This window comes from Aquarana catesbeiana, linkage group LG11, assembly GCF_042186555.1.
Source record: "Aquarana catesbeiana isolate 2022-GZ linkage group LG11, ASM4218655v1, whole genome shotgun sequence".
Lineage (NCBI taxonomy): Eukaryota > Metazoa > Chordata > Amphibia > Anura > Ranidae > Aquarana > Aquarana catesbeiana.
This window is the reverse complement of record NC_133334.1, coordinates 225754276-225768900: the sequence shown is the minus strand read 5'-3', so window position 1 is coordinate 225768900 and position 14625 is coordinate 225754276. Positions and strand designations below refer to the sequence as shown.

The 14625-nt window shown below is 45.0% G+C and overlaps 1 protein-coding gene across 2 annotated transcripts in view; it reads right to left on the bottom strand.

Annotated features, from left to right (window-relative positions):
• BCAR1 (BCAR1 scaffold protein, Cas family member) overlaps nt 1-14331 on the bottom strand; it is a 206495-nt gene extending 192164 nt beyond the window's left edge. Inside the window, exon 1 of one of the 2 annotated variants that reach the window (XM_073605436.1) lies at nt 13998-14331. In XM_073605436.1, the coding sequence (XP_073461537.1) occupies nt 13998-14009 (12 nt within the window). In that variant the 5' untranslated portion in view covers nt 14010-14331. The remainder of the gene's footprint in view (nt 1-13997) is intronic. The other variant, XM_073605435.1, reaches the window with a different exon arrangement.
• Between the last annotated feature and the right edge of the window lie 294 nt (nt 14332-14625).

Sequence of the window (14625 nt, the reverse complement as noted above, 5' to 3'; positions counted from 1 at the left end):
ATTACTGATGCAGCATTAGAGGGAATATCCCTTCCATAGCCAATTAAGAAAGCCAATTTGGGGGCTGGGCCTACAAGAAGAGATTGCATCTTCACAAAAAAAAAAAAACGCAATTTTATTATTTCTTACAGAAAAATTCCAGGAATCAGCATATTATACATATACTTACAAGGGTCCAGCTTGGACTAATATAATATAAATTACATTCCTGGCTAATGTTCCTGGAAGCTGGAAATCACCAAAGTAGACACCACTACTCCAGTGATGGCCTCTTTCTTCCAAGTCCTGTGACTAGTGGCCAGCCGGATGAATTGTGAATACAGGAGGATGCCTGAGAATTTTTTGAATGAATGCAAAGAGTTCTCTGATTGGACAAGGTGTAGAGCGAGACGCCACGCCTCTCGACCCGCACCAGCAGGGGACCCCAGAAATGGAAGTTTGGGGCCACTCTGTGCAATGGGAAGTATAACGTTTGTTATTTTTAGACATAAAAAAGGCCTTTATAGTGGCTTAAAGCGGGGGTCCACCTATCTATCGTTTTTTTTTTTTTGGAGTTCATTCACAAACTTTTCTTCTCATGATTATCTACTCACATGTTCTGTGTAATAAGTCCGCCTGTGTCCGATTTCGTTGTAAAGAATAACTTATAAAATTCACTGAAGGTGGTTTCCATCTTCATTGTGGGCATTTGAAGCCCACAAGCATGTATTTCCTGGATGCGGTGAATGCTGTGCTCCCAGCATTCACCGAGATGTTGTGATGACACTGTTGCACAATGCATGCTGGGAAGCCTGAGACTAGCTCCCAGGGGACTGTGGGAGGTCTGGGAGAGGCTAGAAACACGCCTACTCCCACGGGAGGAAAACCAGGAAGTGCTAAGAAGATTAAAAAAAAAAGGTAATTACGGCGATTTAAATTTTTTTACACTGCCTGTCAGCATCTAGGCAAGGAAGAGAATGCATAGAGATAATGTTCAAAATTTGGGTGGAACCCCGCTTTAAGCAGTTTCTGATGAACTATTGGAAAATTAAGTCATGGGTGGCCCTGTTGGAACCCTCCTACCCAACATCCTTCCATCTGAAAATAAAGTAGACACTTGGAAAACGGTTGGCCAAAACACAGGCTGAATCCATTCAACCGCGGGTGCCATCTATCAAAATACAATATGCAGCAGTGGAAATTCCTCCATCCAAGCTCTTTACTGATAGATTTCTCTCAATCAGTGCTGACCACCTTACCATGTATCTTTAGTCCATGAGGCCAATTTACTAAAAGAGCAGAGAATTCACTTTGTTAAAGTTTACTTAGTGAAAATGGACCTTGATCTTTATTTTTAACATTCTGTAATCCTAATTGTTGCCCCCACCTTTAACAGAATTAGATATGACTTTTTTTACTTGGTAGAAAATACTTTTACCTCTTATTTTCCTCTTATTTTCTCACCACTTCTACCTTTCTCGCCTAGGTGAGAATAACCAAGCATGCACAGTCTGCAGACTCCTGGGATATCAAATAAATTTATCCTAATGCCCTGTACACACGATAGGATTTTCCAACAACAAAATCCTGGATTTATTTCCGACAGATGTTGGCTCAAACTTGTCTTGCATACACACGGTCACACAAATGTTGTCGGAAATTCCAAACGTCAAGAACGCGGTGACGTACAACACATACGACGAGCCGAGAAAAATGAAGTTCAATAGCCAGTGCGGCTCTTCTGCTTGATTCCGAGCATGCGTGGACTTTTGTGCGTCGGACTTATGTACGCACGCTCGGAATTTGAGAACCTGCTCTCAAACATTTGTTGGCGGAAATTCCGACAACAAGTGTTCTATGGACCAATGAGCATACACACGGTCGGACTTTCCGACAACAAGCTCACATCCAACATTTGTTGTCGGAAAATCCTGTCGTGTGTACGGGGCATTAGAGGAAAAATAGATTCTGAAATAAGTACTGATTTTTTTCCAGTATGCTGAGAATATTTTGCAAGCAACAAAGGTCAGTTCCTGTGCTTCCATGTGTTGGTTAATTGCAAATTACCCTTGTGATGCAGAATGTACCAGGCAACATTTTAAGCGTTTCTAAAGGCAATTTTTTTTTTAACTAAATAATAAACATGTTATGCCGCGTACACGCGGTCGGACTTTTCGGCTACAAAAGTCCGAAAGCCTGTCCAACAGACTTTCGACTGACTTTTGTCAGACTTTTGGCGGACTTTTGGTGGACTTGCGGCAGACTTTCTTACGAACGGACTTGCCTACATACGATCACACAAAAGTCCGACGGATTCGTACGTGATGACGTACACCGGACTAAAATAAGGAAGTTGATAGCCAGTAGCCAATAGCTGCCCTAGCGTGGGTTTTTGTCCCTCGGACTAGCACACAGACGAGTGGATTTCTGGGTCCGGCGTAGTTACGACCTAAAGATTTGAAGCATGTTTCAAATCTAAAGTCCATCAGATTTGCGGCTGGAAAAGCCTGCTGAAAGTCTGATGAAAGTCCGGGGAAGCCCACACACGATCGGATTGTCAGCCAGGTTTAGTCCGTCGGCGTCCGTCGGACTTTTGTAGACGAAAAGTCCGACCGTGTGTACGCGGCATTATACTTACCTGCTCTGTGCAATGGTATTTTAGAGCAGCCCTGAGCCTCCTCTTCTGGGGTCCGCCTCAACTGCTCCTCTTCTGTATGTGCCCCCATAGCAAACTGCTTGCTATAGGAGCAGATGTGCGGACTTGATCCCGAGCCAGGCTGTGTGAGTTCATAGACACACCCACCGTGACTTGGCCCCGCCCTCCCCTCCTCACAGGATTTGATTGACAGCAACAGGAGCCAATGGCTCCCACTGCTGCCTCAGTCCCTGTGAGTAGAGGGAAGAAAAGAGATGCAATCGGACACAGCGTACCGGGCTCATCAGAATGACCCAATAAGGATAAACGCTATTAGTGGCTGCAGTGATTTACAGTATTTAAAAAAAAAAAAAAAATACAACTAAAATGACTGAGGAGGGGAAATTTCGGTGACAAACATTTCCATTTATAAAGGAAATTCCAGGCTTTCATTATTTTCTACACACTACCAATAAACAGCCTATGACTTCAGCCTATAAATGTGCATACTATGTGAGTAATTGCCCACCAATATAATCTGTTGGCTATATAAATGTTGTGAAACGTTTCATATGGCTGTCTATAACTATATTCCTTCCACCCACCCTGGATCCTGTTTGCTGTACAGCTCGTTATCTGCTGGTAAATGATTAATGCTCTCCTTCTTCTATACAGTAATCAGCAGAGGGGCCCTCTCACTGCAAGAGGTTAAGCTATGCCGGCTATTTTATAATATCATGATCTGAGCCAATTATTTACAGAGATTTGAGCTGGTGCCAAAAGGAAATTGACTCATTTTTAGTTTCAATCCGGCTCTGAAATGTAGATTTGGAATATTGAGAGAACGGTGCAGGAGACTATTTTAGTCCTATAACGAGCACATGTCATTTCACCTTTCTACGACTTGGAGGGACTTATGAAAACAGGAGCTGAGAAAAGTGGAGTTGGTGGCCATAATGACCATTAACCACTTCAGCCCCCGGAAGAATTTACCCCCCACCCTCCTTCCTGACCGGACCATTTTTTGCGATACGGCACTGCGTCGCTTTAACTGACAATGTCGTGCGACGTTGCACCCAAACAAAATTGATGTCCTTTTTTTTCCCATAAATAGAGCTTTCTTTTGGTATTTGATCACCTCTGCGGTTTTTATTTTTGCGCTATAAACCAAAAAAGGCTGACAATTTTGAAAAAACACAATATTTTTTACTTTTTGCTATAATAGTAAAAAAAAAAAAAATTTCTTCTTCAGCTTAGGCCAATATAAACTCTTCTACATATTTTTAGTAAAAAAAAAATCACAATAAGCGTATATTGTATATTGATTGGAAAGTTTTATGGCATTTTTTTTTTTTTTTTACTAGTAATGGCGGTGACCTGCGATTTTTAACGGTACTGCGACATTGTGATTTTTAACGGTACTGCGACATTTTGGGACCACTGACATAAATACAGCGATCAGTGCTATAAATATACACGGATTCATGTGTAAATGTCACTGGCAGGAAGGGGTTAACACTAGGGGGCAATCAAGGGGTTAAATGTGTTCCCTCCTGAGTGATTCTAAGGCTCCTTTCACACTGAGACGCTTTACAGGTGCTATAGCGCTAAAAATAGTGCCTGGATAGAGCCTAAAAAGAGCCTCTCCTCTCACTCCAGTGTGAAAGCCCGAGTGAAATTCCCAAAGCCCTCCCCGCCACATTTGGGGGAATTATTTTTATTTTTTGGGGGGGGTACCTAGTTTTGACAGGTAACCCCCCCCCCCACTTCCAGTTCCACTCCTGGTCAGATCGCCATGGTGGATTTACTAGAAGTTCTCCTCTCCTCCTTTCTGCCCGCAACCTTCTGAGATATGTCACAGGTCCCAGAAGGCCGTGGGACCATTCACCCACAAAGCAATGGGATGCCGGCTGGGAAGCCATAAGGAGTCATAGCCGGCTGCCTATAGTTACAGTTTTTGTAGCTGCTGACTTAATTTTTGCACAAGTGACTGAAGCTCTTTAATTTATGTTTTTCAAGACGGGTGGCATCATCAAGGCCACCCATGGCTTGAATTTCGTCCACTTTACAGGAATCAGCCAAAATTCAAGCTATGTATGGCCAGCCTTATGCCCCGTACACACGATCGTATTTTCCGACAACAAAATCGTGGATTTTTTTTCCGGAGGATGTTGGCTCAAACTTGTCTTGCATACACACGGTCACACAAATGTTGGCCAACAATTACGAATGTGGGAACGTGGGAACGCGGTGACGTACAAGACATACGACGAGCCGAGAAAAAGGAAGTTCATTAGCAACTGCGGCTCCTTCTGCTTGATTCAGAGCATGGGTGAACTTTTGTGCGACGGACTTGTGTACACACGATCGGACTTTCCAACAACAGGTTTTGTTGTCGGAAAATTTGAGAACCTGCTCTCAAACATTTGTGTGCGGAAATTCCAACAGCAAATGTTCGATGGAGCATACACACAAGCTCAAATCAAACATTTCCGGTCGGAAAGTCCGACCGTGTGTACGCGGCATAATGCCCTGTACACACGATCGGACATTGATCGGACATTCCGACAACAAAATCCATGGATTTTTTCCGACGGATGTTGGGTCAAACTTGTCTTGCATACACACGGTCACACAAAGTTGTCGGAAAATCCGATCGTTCTGAATGCGGTGACGTAAAACACGTACGTCAGGACTATAAACGGGGCAGTAGCCAATAGCTTTCGTCTCCTAATTTATTCTGAGCATGCGTGGCACTTTGTGTGTCGGATATGTGTACACACGATCAGAATTTCCAACAACAGATTTTGTTGTCGGAAAATTTTATAGCAAGCGCTCAAACTTTGCGTGTCGGAAATTCCGCTGGAAAATGTGTGATGGAGCCTACACACGGTCGGAATTTCCGACAACAAGGTCCTATCACACATTTTCTGTCGGAAAATCCGACCGTGTGTACAGGGCATAAGAGTATCAATAGTTCCATAGATGTCATCAAATAAAGTATATACTGCTCACCTTATTATATGGCTGGGATCACATGTAATGTGTGCCATGGCAATCAGGCTGTATATATGCAACACATCCAATATAAATGATATCTTCAGTGAATCAATCTGCAAACCCTCCTCTTGCATACGTTGACAATGCATCTAATGGAGACATAATATCTATTCTAAGCGTATCGGTAAAATAAAGGTAAGACGCCAATGTGGAAAGGCTCACCTGGAATAGTTGCTGGGTTTCTGAATTCAGGGCAATAGTGCTTTGTGATACTCGTCAAGAGGGAGAAATGTGTGCTCTGAAACGCGTCGAGTCTAATTGAACATTTTTTATTTGATTTTGAAGCTCCCAGTTGGGCTCATTATGGATTAAAGATTTTGAACCGTCTAGCCCTATGGATACGTATTATACAAAGCACTATTGCTGTGGATCCACAAACCCGGCAATCATTCCAGGTGAGCCTCTCCAAGTTGGCATCTCATCTTTATTTTACTAATGCGCTTAGAAAAGATACTGTTTTCTCCATTAGATACTTTTGTATATGTACAAAAGAAGACTTCACAGACTGATATACAGAGAAATTCCTTTATATCAGAGGCACTGAATATATTCAGGTTGATTGGCATACTACACAATACATGTGATCCAGGCCATATAACAAGGTGAGAAGTATACATTTCATTGGAACACATCTGTGGAGCTACTGGTACTCTTAAGCCTAGTACACACGGGCCGGATGTCAGGCGACATTGGCCGATTCGATAAAAAACGTCCGACATTTGTGTGTATGGCAGCCGGTTTCTTTAGGACGAACATGCTGGAAAACCAGCAACCGACCAACTCCCAATCAGTGGTCTAAGCCAATGGCAGAGAACACTGGCCAGAGTGTCCCCCTATTAGAACACAATAACTCAGTGGAGAAAATCACTGTACCAACGTCGGATTTGTAATACAGTGGCTCCGACCTGAGCTCTCAGGTTTTTTCGTCCAACCCAAACCTTATAATGTGTAGAAGGCCTTGTTATATGTATCTCTTCAGCCTTGCTGGTTCTCGTTCGTAGGGATTCAAAGAGTGGCAGACCTGGAGGACGGATTTGGAGGGTGCCTACTCTACTAAGTTGCTCCCCCTGTAAAACAGGGTTTTCTTCTGCTAAGGACTAATATTGCATGGAATAGTGAAGACCTTTGCCAGTTTCAGGGAGATTTCACTTCACTTCCTGTCCCATAGATACAACTGAAGAAAAGAGGATCTCTCACTAAAGTGAGGGGAAATGCTCTCTTAAGCCGGTCATGGATAGTTCAAATCTCGGCCGGTTCAGCAGGGATCGGCTGAAATTCGAACCATCTATGGGTAGGCCGACTGCATCAACTTGGGTACAACCAGCCTGTTGGATTTTTACATGCCACTAGCAATAATCACTGTGTTCTCCCAGCAGGGACCTGCAATCGAAAGAAAATAATTTCATTGATGGCCTACCTTAGACAATGGTCCCTGCAAAAAGTGTCCCCGTCCCCATTGGAAGACTTCTATTCCTGTTCCAGTTACAGCTCAAAATGTAGGGTTCTCCCATTACTCTCCGTTTTGATGACAATGGTCACCATGATAAACAGAGAAAGTAACCTCTCCAACCAGAAACATCCAGCAATGAAAAGTTGACTGGGTCGCTAACCCTTCCCCCTCTATCCACCACTATTTTTGTGTAAGGTGGGAGGCCATTAAAATGTGGGTACATTTTATTTTTTAAATCGAATGCTACTGGGTCCACCTAGATCAGAGGCCTCCAAACTTTCTAAACAAAGTGCCAGTTTACTGTCCTTCAGACTTTGAGAGGGCCAGACTCTAGCCAATGTGAGTAGAAAATGCCCTGGTTTCAATAAGAGCAAACAATGACCCAACATTGGTATTAGTGGAAAGATTAGCGCCCAGTCATTGGTGTTAGTGACATGGAATAGCACCCCTTCATTGGTGTCATTGGGAGGAACAGTACCCCATCATTGGTGTCAGTGGGAGGAATAGTGCCCCATCATAGGTGTTAGTGGGAGGAAAAGTGCCCCATCATTGGTGTCAGTGGGAGACATAGTGTCACATCATGGTTGTCAGTGGGAGAAATAGTACCCCATGATTGTGTGTCAGTGGGAGGAATAGTCCCCCATTACTGGCATCAGAGGAAGGACTAGTGCCCCATCATGGGTGTCAATGGAAGGACTAGTGCCCCATCATTGGTGTCAGCGGGAGGAATAGTGCCCCATTATCTGTGCCAGTGGGAAGAATAGTGCCCCATCATTGGTGTCAGTGGAAGGAATAGTGCCCCATCATTGGTGTTAGTGGGAGGAACAGTGCCTCATTGTTGGTATCATTGGCAGGAATTATGCCCCATCACTGGTGTCAGTGAAAGGAATAGTGCCCCAAGGGCCAAATAAAGGCAAATAAAGGACCACACTCAGCCTCCGGGCCAGAGTTTGAAGACCACTGACGTAGACTGAAGCCCAGCAGGCTAAGTGCCAACGTGAACTGATAATTGGATGACAGTAGTGAAGCAAGTCAAGACTACTTCTCTAAGAGATCCAGATTTATAAGTCAACCACACTCTTCATGTTCTGTATCCCAGCTTTCTCTTTAAAAGTGACAGTGCTGACGACAACCAGAGTTACCGAGGCGAAGATTCAACTGGGCAGCCAGAAACCTAAACCTACTACTCAGTATGGTAAAAGTAGACAATTCAAACTGTCCTGCTATGTGCTCGGAAAATGGAAATGTACAGAACATTCTGTTACTGGAAGGGAATACAGAGGAACACCAAGTATCAATGAACAGCATGTCGAGTAAATGTTTTATTGCATAAAAAAGCAGGTCTGTAGAATCACAACTATGTGGCTCAAGTTGGTCCTCATACTTTCCTGAGGGCCTCTACTTCAGGCCAGTCCAAGTCACCTCTGAGGACCAACATCAGAGGGCCATCTCCTTATATCAATAAATGTGCTTCTCCGTTGTCTTTAAGTGCATCAATTACATGGACAAATAAACATCCTTCCATAACATTTCGGGCCTGAATCGGTAAATGATACCCTTCTCAGACAATATTTTACCTCTGTGGGTTCCCAACAACTACTGAGTGAATGTACTGCATGGTAACACTAACTGACCACAGTTTTGGCTGGACAGTCTCAGTTCTGTGGCTTTCTCATTTGATAAAGCTTATACAAATAGACCATGAGCAATCTTCTCTCTCATAGTTGTGTGTGCTGTTATTCACTTGTGTTCTCTCCCTGTCATAGTAGACATATTAATTAGCTGAGTGTCATGCTGTACGGCATCAATGGAGGCTGACCTGACTCCTTCCTCAGCTCAGGCCTGATGAAGAAAGGTCAGGGGTCTCCTGGAAGAGGGAAACGCTGCCAATTAATTCAATTTCTTTCTTGTAACCCTGACAGTCCTTTCATTAAATGGTAGTTTTGTGCTTGTTATCAGCACTGAGCTTAGGCATGAAAAATTAGAAGTCAGCAGGTACTGTAGCTGCAGACTGTTAAATCAGGTGCCTGGAGTCCAGCACTGTCTTCCTACAGCCAGTTCATCTTACTGCTGCAGGTCCCCAGTGCTGCCATCTTGGCTATGGGAGCCATCTGTGACTTCCTGAGGAGGCGCTGTGGGACCCGTCCTGCAGACTCCTGGGATATGTGACATCTCCCAGGAAGCTTCGGCCAGGAGGTGTACCTAAACACTGTCATTCACACCTAGGCAAGAACTGAGGAAGTAGAAGTGGGTGTCTGTTAAAAAGGTACCTGCTCCCCATAAAAAAGAAGGAATAGCGGTACTTTGGTGTGAAGGTTTGAAAGAGGAACATTTCCCACCAGAAGATTTTTTACTATACACGGGCACATAGAGGACTGATTTTGCTACAAATTACTTTTACATTAGACCAGTGATCTCCAAATTGTGGCCCTTTGCTTGTCTTTATCCAGCCTCAGAGAACCTATTCCTGCCACTGATACAAGGCACTATTCTTCCCACTAACACCAATAATGGGGCACTATTCCTCCCACTGACACCAATGATGGGGCACTATTCCCAGCACTGACACCAATGATGGGGCACTATTCCTCCCACTGACACCAATCATGGGACACTATTCCTCCAACTGACACCAATCATGGGGCATTATTCCTCCCACTGACACCAATCATGGGGCACTATTCCTCCCACTAACACCAATAATGGGGCACTATTCCTCCCACTGATACCAATCATGGGCCCACTATTCCTCCCACTGACACCAATGATGGGGCACTCTTCCCAGCACTGACACCATTGATGGGGCACCATTCCTCCCACTGACACCACTGATGGGGCACTATTCCCAGCACTGACACCAATGATGGGGCACTATTCCCAGCACTGACACCAATCACGGGACACTATTCCTCCCACTGATACCAATGATAGAGCATTATTCCTCCCACTGACACCAATGATGGGGCACTATTCCCCCCACTGACACCATTGATGGGGCACTATTCCTCCCACTGACACCACTGATGGGGCACTATTCCCAGCACTGACACCAATGATGGGGCACTATTCCCAGCACTGACACCAATCACGGGACACTATTCCTCCCACTGATACCAATGATAGAGCATTATTCCTCCCACTGACACCAATGATGGGGCAGTATTCTATCCATTGACACCAATGATGGGGCACTAGTCTATCAATCAACACCAATAATGGGGCACTATACCTTCCCAAAGATACTAATGATGGGGCACTATTCCTCCCACTGACAACAATGATGGGAAATTTGTTTCCCACTGACACCAAAGAAGAGGGACTATTCCTCACACTGAGACCAAAGATGGGGACTATTCTCCAACTGACACAAATGATGGGGCACTATTCCTCCCACAGACACCAACGATGGGGTGCTATTCTTCCCATTGACACCAATAATGGGGTGCTATTCTTCCCACTGACATCAATGATGGGGCACTATTCCTCCCACTGACACCAATGATGGGGCACTATTCCTCCCACTGACACCAATGATGGGGTGCTATTCTTCCCATTGACACCAATGATGAGGCGCCATCCCTCCCACTGACACCAATGATGGGGCGCCATTCCTCCCACTGACACCAATGATGAGGCGCCATCCCTCCCACTAACACCAATGATGGGGCGCCATTCCTCCCACTAATACCAATGATGGGGCGCCATTCCTCCCACTGACACCAATGATGAGGCGCCATCCCTCCCACTAATACCAATGATGGGGCGCCATCCCTCCCACTGACACCAATGATGAGGCGCCATCCCTCCCACTAACACCAATGATGGGGCGCCATCTCTCCCATTGACACCAATGATAGGGCGCCATCCCTCCCACTGACACCAATGATGGGGTGCCATCTCTCCCATTGACACCAATGATAGGGCGCCATCCCTCCCACTGACACCAATGATGGGGCGCCATCCCTCCCACTGACAGCAATGATGGGGCGCCATCTCTCCCATTGACACCAATGATGGGGCGCCATCTCTCCCATTGACACCAATGATGGGGCGCCATTCCTCCCACTGACACCAATGATGGGGTGCTATTCCTCCTCCCAATGACCACAGGTGTCATGTAATAATTTTTACTCCCAGCGACCACCAGGCCTATGGCATTGTTTACTCTCACATCCCCCTCAATGTCCGAAAAATAGTAATTGGGTCCTTTGCTTGGAAAGTCAGGAGACCCCTGTATTAGAGCTCTACATAAAAAGTGTGATCATTTTTTTTGCTAAAGACACGTACAGGGAGAGATTTACTAAAGCTGGTGCACACAGAATCTGGTGCATAGCAACCAATCAGCTTCTAACTTCATCTTGTTCAATCAAGCTTTGACAATAAAACCTGGAAGCTGATTGGCTACTATGCACCAGGTTTAGTAAATCTCCCCCACAACGAGGACCTGAGTTTCTATGAATCTAATAATATGCCAATCACATACAAGAAGTACTCATTCCAAAAAAATTAGTGTTTCTTTTGTGACCATATCACAGTATAAGAAATAATTATGGGATGTTTCAAGTTGTAGGAGATAATCGGAGCCTGTGTGTGGCCGACTACAATCATTGTTCCATTTCTTTTTTCTTTTTTTAACCCTGGAAGGTCTGTGTGGAAGCAGCTGATCAGTGACCCCCCCATGAGGATCCCTTTCTCCTACAAAGCCAACATTCCTGACATTCCTTCTATTCTACAAATAAGTCATCCCACCATTCCAAGGTGAAGTCCTCATGTTTGGACCCTCACATGGTAACGGCTCTCAGGAATGCCATCTATAGTAATCTCACCCCAATCCGGGAAAGTTCTGCAGCTTTTAGTACGATAAATCAGAAGGTCCAAAAAGGGACCCGGAGACAAGATACATTCCCAGCTGTGCTCTGCAGGAAGAGCGAGGAGCTGAGGAGTCATGAACGTCTCCTTCCTCTACCACACTCATCTCCAATACTTCACATTACAGTCCTACAACATACAGCCAGGACTGATAATAAGACACGGCAGTAACCCATAGCAACCCCACACCATCCCCTGATCAATCAATTCATTCTGATTGGAATTACTGGACATTATTATTATCCTTACAGAAGGAGATCGGAAGGTTTGATGGATAAATCCAGAGATCCGACTCATACACAGAGCTTGTAGAGGATTTACTAAGACTCTTCTCCTATCCCTTCCACACATTGCTGCCTCTGACTTCCTTCCTGTGTCTGGATCAGTCACCACCGGCCAACTATTTCTTGGCCGGCTCCACCGTATGATCCGTATGGCAATCGCCCCGTCTCCCACATTCCTTCCTCACACTCACTTTTCTTTTATTACAGATCATTGTAGTCTGAGCTTCACAGTCTACACCTCTTCCCACCACATCTACTCTTTATATACTAAGGACTGACTCTTCTACAGATCTACTATGTATGTACTAAGGACTGTCCCTTCTACAGATCTACTATGTATATACTAAGGACTGACTCTTCTACAGATCTACTATCTATGTACTAAGGACTGTCCCTTCTACAGATCTACTATATATGTACTAAGGACTGACTCTTCTACAGATCTACTATATATGTACTAAGGACTGTCCCTTCTACAGATCTACTATATATGTACTAAGGACTGTCCCTTCTACAGATCTACTATATATGTACTAAGGACTGACCCTTCTGCAGATCTACTATCTATGTACTAAGGACTGACTCTTCTACAGATGTACTAAGGACTGTCCCTTCTACAGATCTACTATGTATGTACTAAGGACCGTCTCTTCTACAGATCTACTATGTATGTACTAAGGACCATCTCTTCTACAGATCTACTATGTATGTACTAAGGACCATCTCTTCTACAGATCTACTATGTATGTACTAAGGACTGTCTCTTCTACAGATCTACTCTTTATATACTAAGGACTGTCCCTTCTACAGATCTACTAAATATGTACTAAGGACCGTCTCTTCTACAGATCTACTATGTATGTACTAAGGACTGTCCCTTTTACAGATCTACTATGTATGTACTAAAGACTGTCTCTACTACAGATCTACTATGTATGTACTAAGGACTGTCCCTTCTACAACCCTACTATGTATGTACTAAGGACTGTCTCTACTACAGATCTACTATGTATGTACTAAGGACTGTCCCTTCTACAGATCTACTATCTATGTACTAAGGACTGACTCTTCTACAGATCTACTATCTATGTACTAAGGACTGACTCTTCTACAGATCTACTATGTATGTACTAAGGACTGTCCCTTCTACAGATCTACTCTTTATATACTAAGGACTGACTCTTCTACAGATCTACTATGTATGTACTAAGGACTGTCTCTTCTACAGATCTACTCTTTATATACTAAGGACTGTCCCTTCTACAGATCTACTAAATATGTACTAAGGACCGTCTCTTCTACAGATCTACTATGTATGTACTAAGGACTGTCCCTTTTACAGATCTACTATGTATGTACTAAGGACTGTCCCTTTTACAGATCTACTATGTATGTACTAAAGACTGTCTCTACTACAGATCTACTATGTATGTACTAAGGACTGTCTCTACTACAGATCTACTATGTATGTACTAAGGACTGTCTCTACTACAGATATACTATGTATGTACTAAGGACTGTCCCTTCTACAGATCTACTATGTATGTACTAAGGACTGTCTCTACTACAGCTCTACTATGTGTCTATGATGTATGTACGGTAGTAAGGACTGTCAGCTCTCTGATGTAGGACTGTCTCTATGATTTCTGTACTAAGGACTGTCTGTTCTCTGACAGCTCTGATTGCCCCCCCCCCCTCTCTCTCTCACACACAGACTGACCAGGTAGTTCATGGTGTCGGTGGTGTCTCCGGTGGGTGTCGGTAATCCTCCCGGTGATCACATGTCCCGCACTCCGGAGCGGCTCTGTGTCTTTGTCTCCCCGCCGATCACACACAGCTCGGGGTCATCTCTCCAAGTAGGACTGCGCTGTGTGCCCGCCGCACTGTGTCCAGGACCGGGCACACTCCCCGCACAGCGCCCCCTGTGCTCCCGGTCTGTAGCCGGCTGTGTACTCCGCTCCCCGGCGTTCTCTCCGCTCTCCCGGTATTCCCGGCTGTCTCGCTGGCAGCCCGACTCCCTGAGCCAGTGAGGAGAGAGGGGGAGGAGAGACGAGACAGGGGGAGGAGTCTCCGGGAGAGAGCTAACACTATCCCATAAATGCCCCTTCCAGACCCTCTCCCCTCCGGCCCTCCCATTGGCTGAGCCCGGCTTCGTATGCAAATTAGTTCAGGGGGCGGGGTGAAGAGCTTTTCCCATCAGAAGGAGATGTTAGAGTGCCCCGGTCTGGAGCGGAGAGGGATGGGAGGTGGGAGAGCAGAAGGATGAGAGAGCAGAGGGATGGAGGGATGAGAGAGCAGAGGGATGAGAGAGCAGAGGGATGAAAGGATGAGACAGCAGAGGGATGAAA